This window comes from Blennius ocellaris, assembly GCF_963422515.1.
Source record: "Blennius ocellaris genome assembly, chromosome: 5".
Lineage (NCBI taxonomy): Eukaryota > Metazoa > Chordata > Actinopteri > Blenniiformes > Blenniidae > Blennius > Blennius ocellaris.
In genome coordinates, this window is record NC_137654.1 from 29,922,617 (window position 1) to 29,942,484 (window position 19,868).

Consider the following 19,868-nt stretch of genomic DNA (forward strand, 5'->3'; position numbering starts at 1 on the left):
TTTTTTTTTGCATTGACGTCAGCCGCATCCAGCACAAAACAGAGGCTTTCTTCACATTTCCTATTCCCCAGACAGACTATGGACACTTAGGGACAGGCGATGCTTGCCGTTTTTAAACACACCTGACTTGCGACGGCCGCTTTTTTTTTCGCTGCTCTGACCTGCCGTCATTCTGCGGATCACGCCGCGTGCAGGGATCACCGCCGCGCGACCACCGGTAAATAAATGACACATCCATTCTGCCGCCGCAGCTGATCACTGCCGCCGCGACCCAAAACACACTAAAACCAGGGGGGGGGGGGTTCGGATCTCACAGAAAGCCTCTCCATCCACACAATTGCATTGTCTGCTGCATGCAGTGGTTCTGCAGAGGAGGAACCAGCTGGACAGTCGTGTTGTCACACGTGTCTCGGTGTCCTGCGTGTCCCCTTGTCTCAGTCTGCAGCATTGTCTCCTTGCTATTCCCACGGGGCCCCCCCCCCCTCCCCCAGATTGTCGCCTCACGGCCGGTGTGTGTTATTATGGCCCCATTGTGTTTTGGAAAACGGGAGCTGCAGCTGCGATGACATTTGAGATGAGATGGTGCTTTGCTGGGGAATATTTAGAGCAACTGACACCAACCGACTGACCGGAGGCAACTTAATGGAGACAAAAGTGTTTGTCCTCGTCCGAGACTTTTGAGAATGTCAGTATTTATATAGAGCTTGTCGGGACTGTGTTATATGTGTTTATTACACAGGAACTTCTCTTTTATTACAAATACAATGTCAGAAAGAAAAAAAAAAAAAAGGTATGGACATATTTGAGTTCACGGACCATCTTGAGTGGTAAAATACTGACCTAATCCTTCAATTTAAACTTTAAAGTTTTTATTTGTTGTCGCTCAGGGAAAAAAAAAGAAGTATTTTCTTGCAGAAGCAAACAATTAGTCCTGAAAATGTAAACAATTTCCACATGAAGATAATCAACGTTCACGCGACAACAATTCAGGTGAAGACACTGTTTTCTTTTTGTAGAAGATTCCCGTTTACGTGGCAACGTTTTGAAAACAATGTCCGTTTCCACGGAAACGGCAAAACTGCTTGGCGTGTTGGGTCGCCGCCGTTGTGTGTTTGTTTGCACACGCCTGCGGAGAACGACACACCATAGACAATAACTGCAGTTGCAGTTACAGGTTGCAGTTGCAGGTTGGCGGTGCAGGTTGCAGTTGAAGGTTAAAGGTTGCAGTTGAAGGTTGGAGGTTGCAGTTGGAGTTTGCAGTTGCAGGTTACAGGTTGCAGTTGCAGTTGCAGGTTAAAGGTTGCAGGTTGGCGGTGCAGGTTGCAGTTGAAGGTTAAAGGTTGCAGTTGAAGGTTGCAGTTGAAGGTTAAAGGTTGCAGTTGCAGGTTAAAGGTTGCAGTTGAAGGTTGGAGGTTGCAGTTGCAGGTTACAGGTTGCAGTTGCAGGTTAAAGGTTGCAGTTGAAGGTTAAAGGTTGCAGTTGGAGGTTAAAGGTTGCAGTTGAAGGTTAAAGGTTGCAGTTGAAGGTTGGAGGTTGCAGTTGCAGGTTACAGGTTGCAGTTGCAGGTTAAAGGTTGCAGTTGAAGGTTAAAGGTTGCAGTTGGAGGTTGCAGTTGCAGGTTAAAGGTTGCAGTTGCAGGTTAACGGTTGCAGTTGCAGGTTGCAGTTCAAACCAAACTGCTTCTTCTGGTCGTTCCCTCCCGGATTCAGATCAAACGTCGTTTCCAAGCAGAATTGAGTTTTCAACGTTTGGAGAACGTTTCCGTCTCTCTTCAGTCCAGCTGATTAAAACTCCTGCGTTCTGTTTTTACTGCCAGGATTTGTATTTATTTATATATTTATTTATTCTCGTTGTTGTTGTTGTTGTTGTAGTGCAGTTTGCCTCATCTGGCTCTTAAAACCATCCTGAATATTCATGAGATAGTAGCTTCAAAGACTGTGGCGGTTATGCAACGTCGTCAAGTGTCTTATGTCTTTGGCAGCGAGGTTGGGGGGGGGGGCGGCTCCCCCCCCCCCCCCCCCCCCCCCGCCTACATTACCTGATACTTTTATCTCTCGACTTCCTCTAATTGTCATGACGAGACGTAACCGGCCTCGACGGCGAACGTAAAAACTGGTCGGCGTTTCCCGTGACAGCTACTCATAACCCCTCCCCCCTCCCCTACTCCCCCACTCCCCCCCTCCCACATTGCTTGCAGTTGCCCCGAGTGCGGCCCAGGCCCCAGCCCGCCACCGGCGCCATGATGGAGGGCGGCATGCAGCTGCTGAACCGCGACGGCCACAGCATCTCGCACAACTCGAAGCGGCACTACCACGACTCCTTCGTGTCCATGAACCGCATGCGGCAGCGCGGCCTGCTCTGCGACATCGTGCTGCACGTGTCCAACAAGGAGATCAAGGCGCACAAGGTGGTGCTGGCGTCCTGCAGCCCGTACTTCCACGCCATGTTCACCAGTAAGTGGTCGGGCCTTTTTGACGCCGCTTTGAAAGTCGTGCACGGCTCGCATGTTTGTTTATTCGTTTCCTCTTTGATCCTACAAGAACATAAAAGCAGACGTTCACCGTCACAAAGGAAGTTGAGAAGCGCCGAGGAAGACGCCATTGCTGAGGAGAAGACATTTAAAAAATAAAATACAAATAAAAAGGAGGCCTGATCTTTGAGCATATCTGGTCAAACTGCAGAGGAAGACATTTTGGGGACAGATGAAATAAAAATGGTCAAAGAGTTTTATTCACAAGATAAAACCTCAGCATGGCGGTGGTACCATCATGCCGTGGGGCTGCTTTGCCGGAAGTGGAGGACTTGAAACACAGTAACCTTGAAATGACAGGATTGAATAATAAAACACACAGGAATTGCTGAAAATGTATAAGAAAGTAAAAAAATTACTGTTTTTAAATGAGTTTTAGTCTCAATAGAAATCGAAGATCCGAGTTAAAATCTTTCATTTTGGGGAAAAAAACTAAAATCCCGCGAACATTGAAGAAGCTTATCGATGCTACGAGAAATGTTCGTCAACATCAAAGGGGTCGGCGATTCCTGCTGCACATGTTGTGTTTTTATTTTCGGTTTCTTCTTTGAAATTACAAAAATTCAAGTAAAACGACTTACGATCAATTAAAATTCACGTTTTCATTCACTTATAATATCGTACCGGCTGTGAAAATAAATGAAGGCGCGACAATAATGTAGGTTCGTCATCGTTCAGAATCAGCGGGTGAACGACGTTCAATAAAAGCATGAATTCAAACCAAAGAGGAGGAAGAGGAGGAAGAGGAAGTCCACCCACCACTTCCTTATTACAACCAATATTATATCTACATTATGTAATCACCTTTGCTTCACCTTTCAGAGGGAAGGTTCGTCCGTCCACGTCTGGGCTTCATTTGTATTGGTTATAAACCAGGAGTTATAATAAACCAGTAGTTACAATAGTAATAAACCAGTAGCTATAATAAACCAGTAGCTATAATAAACCAGTAGTTACAATAGCAATAAACCAGTAGTTACAATAAACCAGTAGTTACAATAGTAATAAACCAGTAGTTACAATAGTAATAAACCAGTAGTTGTAATAAACCAGTAGTTACAATAGTAATAAACCAGTAGCTATAATAAACCAGTAGCTATAATAAACCAGTAGTTACAATAGCAATAAACCAGTAGTTACAATAAACCAGTAGTTACAATAAACCAGTAGTTACAATAGCAATAAACCAGTAGTTACAATAAACCAGTAGTTACAATAAACCAGTAGTTACAATAGTAATAAACCAGTAGTTATAATAAACCAGTAGTTACAATAGTAATAAACCAGTAGCTATAATAAACCAGTAGTTACAATAGCAATAAACCAGTAGTTACAATAAACCAGTAGTTACAATAGTAATAAACCAGTAGTTACAATAGTAATAAACCAGTAATTGTTGTCGTCCCTCCCGGTTGGTCACATTAAGAAGTGATTTAAACGTCGGAGGTATTGGAACATGATCCTCCTGCTGTTTCCACTAAATATTGGTATCTTGGAGAAAAATCCTCCAAAACATTATTTCCACGACCTCCTCAGCACGTTTTAAACATTTTTTGTTTGTTTTTTTTAAAGATTCTTTCACGTTAATACAAAAACATTGTGAATTTGGACATTTTGAAATTTTTCTGGAAATGTACATTTTTTTTTAAGTCGCACGTCGACGACCTCAGCCGTTTTTAAATCTCTGACCTTCATCCTTTCACCCGTCGTTTTGATCCCGTCGTCCTCCGTCGTTTCCTTCCCGCCGTTCTCGTCTGGATCGCCGGCGGTCGGATGAGATTCACATTTCCTCCGTCTGGATCCTCGGCCGCTGCACTTCCCTCGCCACTCATCAGCTGGTTTCAACTAGAACGACAAAAACAAAAACACAGTGAATGTGTTAATTAGAGGATGAGAGTCACTCTTTTAAAAGGCGGAGGAAGTGGGCGAGAGGAAAAAAAACAAAAAAAAACCTCACGCCGACTAAAGCAGCGTTTTTCAACCACTTAGTGTTTCCTCCAGATCTCGTCAGGGGAGCCGTGGGAAATTATCACATTTCACATTTTTTTTTCTAAAAAACATTTGCTCTCACAGCCACAGTGTGTTGAAGAGTAATCCTGTATGAATAAAATAGTTCGGTTTTTAGTCTGACATCAGGACCCGGCTCTTTATTTATTTATTTTTTCTTTCCCCGACTGTTGTCGAGCTTCTTTATGCGTCTTTATAAAACGTACGTTTAGACAGACTTTTAACTTTTTTTCTTCCCCTGCCACCATTTTAAACTAACGTTGAGCTACTTTTTCAAAACAACTGTGTCTTTATGTGTGAAAATAAGCTACGACTCATCCTCCCTCACTGAAATGTTTAATAAATAACTCACTTGTTATAATAAGTCGTCTATCTGGGATGAACCCGTTTGCTCGCTTTCCTTTAACTGGTTTCGTTTGATTGAAGTTTCACGTTTACACAGAAACAATTTGAAAATTCTAATAATTTATAATGAAATGACAGAAACACTGAAAATTGTGCATTTTCCATGTCGGGCCACTAGGGTGTGCCGTTGTTTTGCTTTGAATCCAATGAAAAGACGTTCATTGTCAAAATTGCAGAGTAATCCAGTATAAATACTCTTCGCCACTAGAGGGCAGCACAGAACTTTGCCGGTGAAATGTAAAGTGACAGACGTCAGTGTGGTTCATCTCCACCTCCTGCTACCATCTTGTATCAAAGTACTGTGTCAGTGACAGTGATGGAGAAGTTTTTGAAAAGGAAGAATGTGAATCAGGATCTCAGCTCTTCATCCATCAGGTCCAGGTTTCACACTGAGGGAGGCACTATTAAAAAAAGTCCTTTGTTTCTGTATTTACTGGATTCCTGTTGATAAAACTTTGATGAGAAAGACTTTATATTGTTAATAGAGGCTGCAGAGTTTCACATTTTAACATTTCCGGGTGGTGTGACTCGAGGTTTTTCCAAAGACAAAAGTGTGTCTTGGCTCAAAAAGGTTGAAAAACACTGGACTAGAGGACAGAAACAAACGAGCCGTTTGGCGGCGGCGGCCATGTTGTTTCCTGGACTCAACCTCTCCTTGTGTCTCGCAGACGAGATGTCGGAGAGCCGGCAGACCCACGTGACGCTCCACGACATCGACTCCCAGGCGCTGGAGCAGCTGGTCCAGTACGCCTACACCGCCGAGATCGTGGTCGGCGAGGGCAACGTGCAGGTAGGAAGGTTCCTCCACCCCACCCCAAAATTTTACAATTTTGTGTTTTTTCCCTCCCAAAATCAGCGACTTCATCTTCTAAATGGGCATTTAAAGGGCTAATTAAAATTTTTAATTTTTTTAAATATTTGGTCGTTTTGATCAGGACTGAGGTTGATTAACAGATTTATGCAAAAAAAAAGTTGAAAAAAATATTTATCTGATATATTTTTACAGGGTCAAAGTTAGTGGATGAAAACAGCCACGAACGCCACATAAGGAAGTTTTTTCACTGGAAGTTTCAAAGTCAATTACATTACTAACCTTTGACATAGCCAAGACTGTAATAACATGTAAAAAAAATTCTGACGTCCGATCACATTTTATATAAAAAATAGATAATTTTGCGTGTATTTTTTCCCATATCAGTGCCTTTCTTTTCTAAATTGGCATTTAAAGGGTTAATTTGTACTATTTTTTAAAAGAAATTTGGTAGTTTTGATTAGCAGATTTATGCCAAAAAATTTGCCAAAAATTTTTTTGCCGATATATTTTTACGGCAGTCAAAGTTAGTGGATGAAAACAGCCACGAACGCCACATAAGGACTAAGATCAATGCTTTTGTACATCGTCCCTGAAAAATAAACTATATAAATGAAATCAAATCAATTCGATCTGTAAATTGACCCTTTGATCTTTTTTTCCCCGCCTCCCCCGACCCGACCCGTAACGGCGTGCAGACGCTGCTGCCGGCGGCCAGCCTGCTGCAGCTGAACGGCGTGCGTGACGCCTGCTGCAAGTTCCTCCTCAGCCAGCTGGACCCGTCCAACTGTCTGGGAATCCGCGGCTTCGCCGACACGCACTCCTGCAGCGACCTGCTCAAGTCGGCGCACAAGTACGTCCTGCAGCACTTCGTGGAGGTGTCCAAGACCGAGGAGTTCATGCTGCTGCCGCTCAAACAGGTAGGGGGGCGGGGGGAGGGGCGGGGCGGGGCGAGGGGGCGGGGCTTGTTCCAGCATCCGGTTGTTTTGTCATCACTGCACAGGCGGAGCGAAAACGGAATTATTTGTCCGTGACGAAGGTAACGGGGGGGGTTTTCCCCAACAGCGACTTGTATATTCCGACTGACTACTGCCCCCGAGTGGCCAAACGATGCGACGGCAACAAACATCTAAGACCTCGTTTTTTTTTTGTTCTCGTCGTGTTTTAACTTTTTCCCCTTGAGGCCAGTTAGCATAAAACAGGATCCTAGAAGCGACAGCCAGAGTGTTTTGGAGGTCGAATCTTCATTTCACTGGGACTTTAAAGTCGTGTAAAACACGTTAGCATTAATGTTGGGCGAAGGTTTGCAGAAACAGTGAAGGGGAAATGTGCGGCCTTATCTCAAAATCAAAACAAAAACAGCACTGGACTCTCCGGACCGGAGGCGGCGAGTCGCCGGACGAAAAGACTTTGGAATTTAACGTAACAAGACGTCGACGGATTCCGTGACGAGACGAATTAATTAAAAATAACAAAACGGCTGCCGGCGTCGTCTTCCCCTCTTCGTCTGTTCAGAGGGATGAGTGTGTGTGTGTGTGTGTGTGTGTGTGTGTGTGTGTGTGTGTGTGCACATCCCATTAAAAAAACACAGCAAGTTAAGCCGCAGATTAAAAATAGAGCCGTTTCCTTGTCGTCTCCTCTGGATTACCGCCTCGTCGTGTCTGCAGCTGCTCAACGCTCCTCGTAAATCTGCACCCGATCTGGATTTATGCTCCGGCTGCGGGAATCGACTCGGCGCTCACGCAGCCGTGAAATACGCCGCCGCCCCCCCGCTATCTCCCCCACCCCCCCCTCCCCTCCCCCGCTCGCCGAAGGAAGTGGCGGACCGTGACGGCCTGTGATGTTTCACTCGTGCGGCGTGGCAGGCGTGACGTTTGCGGAGGCGACGGACGACGGGATGAATCCCGATCGGATTGCGTCCCGAGGAATTGTGACACGGTTAAAAAAAAAAGGAAGCGTACGACGGCTTCCCGTGTGGATTTAGTGCGGCGAGAGGACGACTGCAGGGCGGCGCCGCAGCGCAGCGTCACGCACGCCACGACTTTCAACGCTGGAAAAGCAGCAGATTCAAAAAAAGCTTTCGTTTAAATACGCTTGAGTCATTTAGAGCAGCGATTCCCAAACCGCAACCTTTCAAAGTAAAACGCATCGCAGAGCTGCTCAATCAATCGAATATTGATCCGTGATTACGATTTTGGCGCCGGACGATTTCAAAATTCATAGAAATTGAGGAAAAACGATGTTGTAGAGTCGGAGGGAAGGAACTCCAAACTTTATTCTCCATTAATCCACACTTCTCAGTAACTCTTTTATTTTCTCGCTCTTTCTCTGCAACATGAGAGCACAGCGCCACACGCTGGTACACCAAAATACTAACCGACCGGAACTTTATTTTGTAGAGAGGCGAGGTTTCCGAGCGGAAGCAGTTTTGTTGTTCCACCGTGTGTGTTGTAGAGATGAAAGGAGATGAAAGGAGAGAAAAGAAAAGTGTTTCTGAGAAGTGTGCTGGAACGGAGAATAAAGGTTGGAGTTCCCTGCTGAACGTCGGCTCTGCACCACCGCTTTTATTTTGGAACAATTTATAAAAGTATGTCTCTCTCTTATTGTATTTTATTTATTTCTCGTTTTCAAAAGATTGAGTGCAGCACAACAGTTTGTTTTTTACGGCTACATTACAAGATATTTTTATATATTTAACATTTTTAAACACTTTCAATAAACATCGTTCCAAATTCAAAGACATATTCGTGGAAATAATCGTGATCTCGATTTTTTTTCCATAATGGCGCAGCCCCAACGCATCGTTATCGTGTTTTTGTTTCGTCTTTTGAATGGAAACGGTACAACTGGAGGTGTCGTGTTCATGTTGCACCACTAGTGGGTGCTGTTTTTTTTTTCCTTTCATAATAAAACCAAACAGTCACGTGCAGAGAAAGAAGGACCAATTTGGAATGTTATTACGGTGACTGTCAAAATAAAAGCACCAAGTCAGAGAAGAATAGCGACCGGGAGTCACGACACTGGAGGAAACATTATTCTGATTTTCGTCTTTTTCGAAAATTGACGGCTCGCCGCCTAAAACCACGGCGTAACAAAACGACGAGTCAGCATTTAATTACTCTACGGATAAAAGTGCAAGTGTATTATAGTGCAAGTTCATTGTTAATTTCACGAGGACGTGGATGTTTTCACACGTGGAGGCGTCGTAAAAAGCGACGGACGAAATTAGAGCCGAATGCATCTTTTATTGTGAAAAACTGGGTTATCAAAACGAGTTTATCCGCGGAGAAAATGACGTCATCGTGACGGAATTTAACCGAGAAACTGATGTTTTCAGGCTCATTCAGCTGGTTTGTTCAGGCTGCGGTGATGGAACATAGCATTTAGCATTTAGCATTTAGCATTTAGCAACATAACATTTAGTAGATCAACCAAGATCCAACATGGCGGAAATGACGCCACTGTGATTTCCTGTCTTTGAAGTTTTGTTTTTTCAAAACAGGATTGTTTTGTCTTTCATTCCGTCTCTTCAGGTTCTGGATTTGATCTCCAGCGACAATCTGAACGTGCCGTCTGAAGAGGAGGTGTACCGCGCCGTGCTGAGCTGGGTCAAACACGACATCGACGGACGCCGGCAGCACGTACCCTGGGTGTGTGTGTGTGTGTGTGTGTGTGTGTGTGTGTGTGTGTGTGTGTGTGTGTGTGTGTTCTCTTATTTGACCTCACATGCAGCTTTTATACAGATGTGCAGTGAAACGCCTTGGTGACACGTTCTGCACCAAAACCAGTTTTTATAAAGGTAGAAGAACGAAAAAATAAGTAAAATTAATATTAAGAAAGCAAAATATAGAAAGTGGCCCAACTATAGTGCAATATTAATGGTAATTAAGATTAAGATAAAACAAAATAAGTAGACCAGTGGAAGTATTTAGTCACTTCCTGAAATACTTTAGTATTTGTCTGGATAAAGTTCCAATACAGTGAAAAAAAAATCAATTTGTGTGACAGTGTAAATTAAATAAATGTACTTCAGGAGTTTAAGTAGATGTGACCAAAAAAAACTAAAAAAAAAAAAAAAAAAATGTTAAGGCTAAAATCGTCACCAGTTTTCAGAAAAATATCCTAGAATCTAAAACTAGATATAAAAATGTAAATTTCTGAGACATTTTGACTAATAATTTTTTTTCCAGGCCTTGAAAGCAGAGCATTTCATTGATTTGACTTATTTTGGGTTTCCTCCCTCCTCCCTCCCTCTCCTCCTCCCCCCTCTCCCCCTCCTCCTCCCTCCTCTCCTCCTCCTCCTCCCCCTCTTCCTCCTCTTCCTCCCCTCCTCCTCCCCCTCCTCCTCCTCCCTCCCTCCCCCTCCCTCCTCTCCTTCCCCTCCTCCTCCTCTCCTTCCCCTCCTCCTCCTCCTCCTCCCCCCTCTCCCCCTCCTCTCCTCCTCCTCCCTCTCTCCTCTCCTCCCCTCCTCTCCTCTTCCTCCTCCTCCTCCTCCCCCTCCCTCCTTCCTCTCCCCCTCCTCCTCCTCCCGCCTCCTCCTCCCTCCCCCCTCCTCCTCTCCTTCCCCTCCTCCTCCTCCTCCTCCCCCTTCTCCCCCTCCTCCCGCCTCCTCTCCTCCTCCTCCCTCCCTCCTCTCCTCCCCCTCCTCTCCTCTTCCTCCTCCCCCTCCTCTCCTCTCCTCCCCCTCCTCCTCCTCCTCCCTCCCTCCTCCTCCTCCCTCTCTCCTTCCCCTCCTCCTTCCTCTCCCCCTCCTCCTCCTCCTCCCACCTCCTCTCCTCCTCCTCCCTCCCTCCTCTCCTCCCTCCCCCTCCCTCCTCTCCTTCCCCTCCTCCCGCCTCCTCTCCTCCTCCCTCCCTCCTCTCCTCCCCCTCCTCCTCCTCCTCTTCCTCCTCCTCCCTCCTCCTCCTCCCTCCTCTCCTCCTCCTCCCCCTCCTCTCCCTCCTCCCTCTTCTCCTCCCTCTCCTCCTCCTCCTCCCTCCTCTCCTCCTCCTCCCCCTCCCCCTCCCTCTCCCTCCTCCCTCTTCTCTCTCCTCCTCTCCTCCTCCTCCTCCCCTCCTCTCCTCATCCTCTTCCCCTCCTCCTCCTCCCTCCTCCTCCTCCGGCCAGCTGATGAAGTGCGTGCGTCTGCCGCTGCTGCGGCGTGACTTCCTGATGAGCAACGTGGACACGGAGCTGCTGGTGCGCCACCACTCCGAGTGCAAAGACCTGCTGATCGAGGCTCTGAAGTACCACCTCATGCCCGAGCAGCGCGGCGTCCTCAGCAACAGCCGCACGCGGCCGCGCCGCTGCGAGGGCGCCAGCCCCGTGCTCTTCGCCGTCGGTCAGTGTGCGGCCAATCACAGCCCTGGGTTCAAGGGTCGAGCCACAAATGGGGGAGGGGGAGGGGGAGTGGGCGGGTTGCGCTATGTTGGTCCGTTTTTTCATAATTTTACACCGTCCGTGCACGAGTCAAAATCTTTGTACGCGTGAAATTGTGGATTGCGCAACACGTTTTCCACTTATTGCGTAATAATCTGCCACATTTTGTAATGAAATACTTGAAAGCATTTTCCTAAAACTTTTGCCACATTTTGTAAAAACTTGTTACGTGTTGAAGTTGTTACAAAATGTGAGTCAAATGGTTATAAATGGACTCGGTGCCGCTTTACGATCGGGTTTAATTTCGTCAAGAAAATTAAAAAAAGTGTGGTGGAAATACTGGTCGGCGTGGAACTTTTAAAAATCTAGAAGACTGAGACCAATTCTAATCCAACTGAATCTTAATTTTTTTAAAATTAAATATAGAACCCCGTCTATGGATTAAGAGCAAAATGTATTACATAAGTATTACATTTTAAAAAAAAAAGAAGTGGCAATAGCAACATCTTTTAACTGTTGCAATATGTAACAAGTTATCACAGTGTGGCGTTCTTACATTATTACATAATAATTCAACATCTGCCTGTTAAAGTTTCTCACAAATGATTTCAGGCGACTTTAAGGTTAAAAACTTAATCAGGCCAAACCGCAACTTCGCCGCCACGACTCGTCACCGAGACTCCCGCTAACTAGCATTAGCCTCATTAGCCTGGGGTTCGTAAAAACACACATAGCGCAGCCACAGAAGATAAAACTAAATAAAAGTGAAAGTTCCAGGTTATTATGGGACAATTTACAGTTGCAGAACTTTGATGTTTGACGTCTCTGATTGGCGACAAAGGAGAGGAAACGATACGTCGTCTTCATTTGTTTTACATTTTTGCTTTTTTGCTAAACTGCAGCTACAAACGTTGAACCCCGACCTCTCTCTCTCTCCCTCCCCTCCCTCCCTCCCTCTCCCTCCCCCTCTCTCTCTCTCTCCCCCTCCCCCCTCTCTCTCCCTCCCTCCCCCCTCTCTCTCCCTCCCCCTCTCCCTCCCCTCTCTCTGTCTCTCTCTCTCCCTCCCCTCCCTCCCTCCCCCCTCTCTCTCCCTCCCCCCTCTCTCCCTCCCCTCCCTCCCTTCCCCCTCTCTCCCTCCCCCTCTCTCTCCCTCCCTCCCCCCCTCTCTCCCTCCCCCCTCTCTGTCTCTCTCTCTCCCCCTCCCCCCTCTCTCTCTCTCTCTCCCCACCTCCCTCCCTCCCCTTCTCTCCCCCTCTCTCTCTCTCTCTCCCCACCTCCCTCCCTCCCCTTCTCTCCCCCCTCTCTGTCTCTCTCTCTCTCTCCCTCCCCCTCTCTCTCTCTCTCTCCCCCTCCCCCTCTCTCCCCACCTCCCTCCCTCCCCCTCTCTCCCCTCCCTCCTCCCTCCCCCCTCTCTGTCTCTCTCTCTCTCCCTCCCCCTCTCTCTCTCCCCCCTCTCCCTGTCTCTCTCCCTCTCCTCCCCCCCACTCTCTCTCCTTCCCTCCCCCCCATCTCCCCCCTCCAGGCGGCGGCAGCCTGTTTGCCATCCACGGCGACTGCGAGGCGTACGACACCAGGACGGACCGCTGGCACATGGTGGCGTCCATGTCCACCCGGCGGGCCCGGGTGGGCGTGGCCGCCATCGGGAACAGGCTGTACGCCGTGGGAGGGTGAGTGGGCCTACGACCGTCAACCCCCCCCCCCCCCCCCGGACCTCCGTCCGTTGACCCGACTCTCCGCTTCGCCTCCAGGTACGACGGCACGTCGGACCTCGCCACCGTGGAGTCCTACGACCCCATCACCAACGCCTGGCAGCCGGAGGTTTCCATGGGAACGCGGCGGAGCTGTTTGGGCGTCGCCGTGCTGCACGGGCTGCTGTACGCCGCTGGAGGCTACGACGGAGCGTCCTGCCTCAACAGGTGGAGCCAGAACCTCCACGCTTGTGTTTTTTTTGAAAAACGATGTCCGTTTACACAAGAACGGCAGAAACGGTGAACGTGCAGTTCCCATGTTGGGCCACTAGTGGGCGCCGTTTGTTTTGTACTGAAACCACACACACACACACACACACACACACACACACACACACACACACACACACACACACACACACACACACACACACACACACACACACACACACACACACACACACACACACACACACGCACGCGCGCGCAGTGAACAAAACACTATAAACATTAACAATGGGAGAAGACGGACTCTCGTGTACAGACCAATTGTTTTTACTGTGACTGTCAAAATAAAACCACCATTGTTCAAAAACGTCCATGTTTGGGGCCCAAAGCCTCACATTATGTCATAATGCTGCTACATGTAATACTTTTATACATTTTAAACTCATGATATAAAAAAACCCACATTTTCTAATAAAACAAATGCATTTTATAATGAATTTGTTCCGTATTGCAGCAGTTATAACAAAATGCAGGTTAAATGACTAAATGCACTTCAAGAAAAAAGAAATAACTGGTCAGCCTGTAACTTTAAAAATCTACCAACAGCAGCTGAGTTCAACCTGATTTAGAGCCTGAATTCTACCTTGGTTGTGTTTTAGGCTGACTGACTTATAATTCTAGTCCAACTGAGTAAAAAAAAAAAAAGATTTTCTCATAAACATAGAGCAATGTATACGGATAAAGGGCTAAATGTATTACATGATGCACCAAATTATTAACTTTTCTCGCAATTGCAACAGGTAACAGGGAACTTTTCGGCAACTTTTAGGTTGCGGAAAAGACAAAATGTGGTATTTATTACATAAAGAGCTGAAGATGTGTTGCATTATTACAGATTGCACCAGTATTACTTGATGCGGCGCTACAGGGAGTTTCCAGTGTCTCAGACCGCCGCCGTTTCACCAGACGCCCAAAACACAATAAAAGTTTAGTGTCGTCTTCACCGACGCTGAAGAGCTCCAATAAGTTTTATTTATTTATTTGTTAATCATTCTGCGTGTGTCCCCTGCAGCGCGGAGCGTTACGACCCTCTCACCAGCACGTGGACTTCCATCGCCGCCATGAGCACCCGCAGGAGATACGTGCGAGTGGCTACTCTGGGTACGAGCTCTTATTTTGAAACGACGTGTTTTGTAGTGTTTAGGTTTCTGAGATGCAAGTTTCCTAATATTTACCCCCGCGTTCACCCCCCCCTCCAGACGGCAGTCTGTACGCGGTGGGAGGCTACGACAGCTCCTCGCATCTCGCAACGGTGGAGAAATACGACCCCCAGGTAAAAAACTTGCCATGGAGTGTTTATCGCCACGGCAACGCCGAAGTCGACGGTGGAAATGTGTGACGGAGATCTGCCTTTCTTGGTGGTGGTGGTGGTGGTGCAGAGCAACGCCTGGACGGCCATCGCCAACATGCTGAGCCGCCGCAGCAGCGCCGGGGTGGCGGTGCTGGACGGCATGCTGTACGTCGCCGGGGGCAACGACGGCACCAGCTGCTTGAACTCGGTGGAGCGCTTCAACCCCAAGACCAACACCTGGGAGGGCGTCGCCCCCATGAACATCCGCAGGTCAGAATAAACGTCTAGCGAGGCTGAATTCGCCTCCAGCAGCAAGAATCCGCCACTTTATCCGTCGTTATGTAAGCCCGAATGAACCTCCGCTGCTGCGTTCAAGGACCGATCCGAGCGTGGGACACGGGAACACTGACAAACTCAACAATGACGAGATTTTCCTGAATGAACTCTTGAAATATGAAACAAAAAAGTGCTTATTTATTAAAGGAGGCAAACGTCAGATTGAGATTAAAAGAAAATATATTCATCGCTGATACAAAGTTTAGATTAAACACGTGTTGTTCTACTTTGCGGGATGAAGCGGAATCGTATCTAGAACACGTCATTAAACGACATAGAACCGGCAAAGATGAAGCCCGTGGACCAAAAGCGGCTCCAAACCGTCGAGCAAATTAGAAGAATTTCAAATAAAAAAATCTGCCGAGATATCAGTGACGCTGCCTCGCGAGCTAGCGTTAGCCTCAATGTCGCGCCGCCAGGGTGAGTTTGTAAAAAAACACCCAGAATGCAACGGCGACGGGAGAAGTTTTTTTTAATTTGGGCATTTCAGCAGGAATAATCCAAGTTGAATCCGAGCCGCCAGCTCCTTCCTGAAGGGGGCGGGGCTTGAGTGTCCGATCGGCCGTCACTCCGGCAACGGGTCATTCCGTCAAGATGAAATTGTCGCCGCCAAAGTAAAACGTGCTGGGCGTCACTTTTCATCAGTGTGAATTCAGAGTGAAGGAGGTGAAGCCAAACGCTTTTAATGTTGAAACTGGAATCTGAGTATCGGAAAGCAAAAAAAATTTTTTAAAAAAATTAAAAATTACAAATTAAAGGGGGCCACAAAAAAATAAAATAAAAATTATTCCGTGTGCTTTTCCGTTTCTTAAAGTCGCTTCTCAGCACGAGTATCGGAATACAATTCGTATTGTTCCAGGATTTGCATCACGGAGGCGTCTTTTTGTGATCGCATCAGCAGAAACACACACACACACACACACACACACACACACACACACACACACACACACACACACACACACACACACACACACACACACACACACACACACACACACACACACACACACACACACACACACACACACACACACACACACACACACACACACACACACACACACACACACACGACTGTGTATGATTCAGCTCTATGAATAACTCATGGCATTAATCAGCTGTGTGGCTCTCCTTACCCTTACACCCCCGCCCCTCCCCCCCGGCCCCCCCACGGTACAAAATATCACACTCCTCCAACCACTAATCCGTCGCTCCGCCCGAAGCAAAGCCGCTTTACGCCGGCGCCAATTGGGAGACGATGTAGAACGGCCGTCGTGGTCGAGATAATCTCAAATTCTGTTAATCGCAGGAAAAGTCGGCGAAATGGACAAACTGTGTCACCATGGTTACGAGCACGCGGCGGGGAGAGGTGACCCCAATTCAAGTTGGAGCAGCAAGAATCCTGTTTTTTTTTTAAAAACGCTGCAACTGTGCACATGCTTTTTGAAAACTGCTTCCAAGGTGGAACTTTTTTGCATCTCGGTGAAAACGAGTGTATAAAAATGCAAGTTGACGAAACTGTGGAAACGGTGGAAAATGCAACATTTTGAAAATGCTGCGTCTGTCTCTGTGGAAACGGGGGGTAAAGTGCAACTTTTGGAAAACACTATTACTGTGCATGCTTTTGAAAACTGCTTCCAAGTTGTAACTTTTAAAAAACGTTCAGATTAAGTGAAAACGAGTGTTAAAATAATCCCAAAAAAATGCAAATTTATGAAAATGCGCCGTCTCCGTGGAAATGGGGGGGCAGCGCAACTTTTGGAAAACACTATTACTGCGCATGTTTTTTGAAAACTGCTTCTAAGGTGTAACTTTTAAAAAACGTTCAGATTAAGTGAAAACGAGTGTTAAAATTAAAAAAATTTAACTTTATGAAAATTGTCCGTCTCCGTGGAAATGGGGGGCAACGCAACTTTTGAAAAATGTTAGAGCATGTTTTTGAAAACTGCTTCTAAGGTGGAACTTTTATTAAATGTTCAGATTAAGTGAAAACGGGTGTTAAAATTAAAAAAAATTTAACTTTATGAAAATTGGCCGTCTCCGTGGAAATGGGGGGGCAGCGCAACTTTTGGAAAACACTGCTACTGCGCACGACGGCCATAGTAAATAGTTCTGCAGAACTTGTTTATTCATGGCAGCGTCACAATATCTCATTTTTGTGTCCACTAATCATAACAAATGTTTTTTTTTTTACAATTTTCTGCTCGTTTGGCCGGAGTGGAGCCTCGAGTGGCTGGTTTTGGCTCACGGGCCTCATGTTTGTCACGCCTTTTTCAAAATGTCTTTCTTCTCTGTTAAGCAGAAACAAAATGATGATGTTAAATATATTATGTGAATTTTATTAAATTTTATTAAACTGAGGCTTTTTACCCCCCCCCCCCCCCAGGAGCACCCACGACCTGGTGGCCATGGACGGCTGGCTGTACGCGGTGGGAGGCAACGACGGCAGCTCCAGCCTCAACTCCATCGAGAAGTACAACCCGCGCAGCAACAAGTGGGTGGCGGCGTCCTGCATGTTCACGCGGCGCAGCAGCGTGGGCGTGGCCGTGCTGGAGCTGCTGAACTTCCCCCCGCCCTCCTCGCCCACCCTGTCAGTCTCCTCCACCAGCCTTTGACACGGGGTCACGCTTTGGCTGAGCTCGGCTCCGCCCACCGCCGCCGCCGCCGCCGCTGCTGTAGCAGCTGCAGCTGCAGCCCAGACCGGATCTGGGAAGAGACGCAACTGCTCGGTGTGACAGGAGGAGGAGGAGGAGGAGGAGGAGGAGGAGGAGGGAGTGCACAGGTGAAAGCGTGGAGAGGAGGTGACGGAGGGTGACGGCGTGACGCTGCAGAATCAGTGACTTTCTCGGCGAAGGTGGAAAAACAAAACGACAACAACAAAAATCTACAACCTCAAGCAATCAACATCCTGTGAAAGTGAATCGGTTCCGTCATTCTACCAGCGACGCCGCTCCCCGTTTCCACGGCGACGATTACAAGTGAAAACGCACCAAAAAAACAAAACAAAACAAAAAAACCTGTTTTGGGCGTCCGTTTACACGGCCACGGCACTGGAAACGCAACTTTTTGAAAACGGCTCCTAAAAAAAGGTGGGATTTTTTTTCAAAACGTTCCAGCTCCGTACCGGGTCGGCAAGGCAAGGCAAGGCAAGGCAAAACTATTTATTTACTTATTTATAGAGCACCATTGAAACACAGCGAATCCCAGTGCTTTACGGAGAAATAAAAGAAATACATCAAAGCTTTAAAGCTTTCATGTCTCAACGTACAGACGGTGCAGTTTGGGAATTGAACCTACGACCTTTCCAATCGACGGACGGCGACTCCGCCAGCCCAGACAAAAAGTCGCATCGTTTCTCGGCGCGCATCTACTCCCTCCAAAAAAACAACAACCCACCAACAGCACCGACTCCGTGGCCCCTCATAAACGACCCACGTAGGTTTCAGTGTTTCTGCCGTTGCCGTGGAAACGAGAAACTTTTCTGAACCGGGAAACGATGAGTTTTCACTTGAAACGCCGTCGTGGAGGCTCTGTATTATCAAGATTACACACGCACGCGCACCCGCACACACACACACACACACACGCACACACACGCACACACACACACACACACACACACGCACCAAATCGCTCCTGGAAGAAGAAAAGGAAGAAGAAGAAGTTTGTATCCCGACACTCCAATGAACATCCTTCATTTCCGTCATGTGTGACGTAAATGTTTTTTTTTATTTTTTATTTTCCATGTCAGGAATTTATTGCAATAATGTAAAAAAAAAAAAAAAAAAGAAAGACAAAAAGGGGAGAAAGTGAATAATTGAAATTGAATGATTTTACTTTAGGAATGTAGCTTTTAGCCGGTCGCATGTTTCCACGTTGGCTCTGATTCCCTACAAGAGTTGAAAAAGAAAAAGAAAACCAAGCGTTGTAGTGCTGCTCTGCTCCACTAGGTGGCAGTAACAGGCAAGGGGAGCCAACACACAGTCTGGATCTCCTTTTTTTTTTCTTTTTCTTTTTTTTTAAAAAGATAAAAGAGTTATGTTGAGCTATATCTATTTATAAAATATGTATGAATTCTAATATATTCTGTTCTAAAGATGCTTCGGGGAGAAAATCCAAGCAATGCCTATTTAAGAGTGTTTAAAAAAAAAAAAAAAAAGTAATCTATATATTTATTATTACATCTTGCATATCGTCGGTGGACGAGGGGAACCGGAGAGGCGTTTCAGGGGCGTCGATACGCAGATTTTTCCTTTTGTGTTTAATTCACTGCCACGAGCATGACGTCAAAGTATAACCCCGTGTTAAAATACCGAAAAATTTTATTTATTGATCTTTTTTTTTTTTTTTTTTTGGGCTGATTTACGCTGATGACACTTGGTGCTGTCATGTTCCCTCGCCACACGTCCACTTCAGGGTTCCGGGTTCACTTCAGCTCATGTGCAGTGCAGTGATTTCCATTCCCAACTTCTGAGAAGTTGCCCTTTTCCTCCTTTATTTTGAAGGATTTAGTTGATCCGGTTCTTTTGACCTGACACTTTCATTTTCCGCGTGCGAAGGCGAAGGCGGGAGGTTTTTGGAGCGGCGCCGGCCCGACGGGCTCCGAGGCGCCGCTCACTTTGGGTGAAAACGCAACTTTACGTAAACGCTCCGTCTCCGTGGAAACGGGGGGGATGGGAGGGGCATGACTTCACTAAAACATTCCGTCTCCGGGGAAAACGCAACTTTACGGAAACGATTTCAACTTTGTCTCTTTACAAACGGAAAGAAACGCAACTTCACGAAAACCCGTCGTCTCCATGGAAACTGGGGGGAAACATGCATTTGCAAAAACCTTCCCTCTCTGCGGAAACGGAAAGAAACGCAACTTTACGTAAACGCTCCGTCACCATGGAAACGGGGGATGGGAGGGGCATGACTTCACTAAAACATTCCGTCTCCGGGGAAAACGCAACTTTACGAAAACGCTTTCAACTTTTTCTCTTTACATACGGAAAGAAACGAAACTTCACGGAAACGCTTCGTCACCATGGAAACCGGGGGGAAACATGCATTTGCAAAAACCTTCCCTCTCTGTGGAAACGGAAAGAAGCGCAACTTTACGTAAACGCTCCGTCTCCATGGAAACGGCAGGGAACGCATTCGCAAAAA

General features: G+C 46.8%; 1 protein-coding gene across 1 annotated transcript; it reads left to right on the top strand.

The window, feature by feature from the left end:
- Nucleotides 1–128: 128 nt before the first annotated feature.
- On the top strand, nucleotides 129–17,362 carry klhl17 (kelch-like family member 17). Its single transcript, XM_080496193.1, has 12 exons — nucleotides 129–217; nucleotides 2,198–2,453; nucleotides 5,611–5,732; nucleotides 6,452–6,673; nucleotides 9,287–9,403; nucleotides 10,860–11,073; nucleotides 12,634–12,778; nucleotides 12,860–13,027; nucleotides 14,100–14,188; nucleotides 14,287–14,360; nucleotides 14,467–14,648; nucleotides 17,104–17,362. Exons 2-12 carry the CDS (start codon nucleotides 2,240–2,242, stop codon nucleotides 17,330–17,332), a joined length of 1,776 nt encoding a protein of 591 aa, XP_080352319.1. The 5' UTR covers nucleotides 129–217; nucleotides 2,198–2,239; the 3' UTR covers nucleotides 17,333–17,362.
- Nucleotides 17,363–19,868: the final 2,506 nt, after the last annotated feature.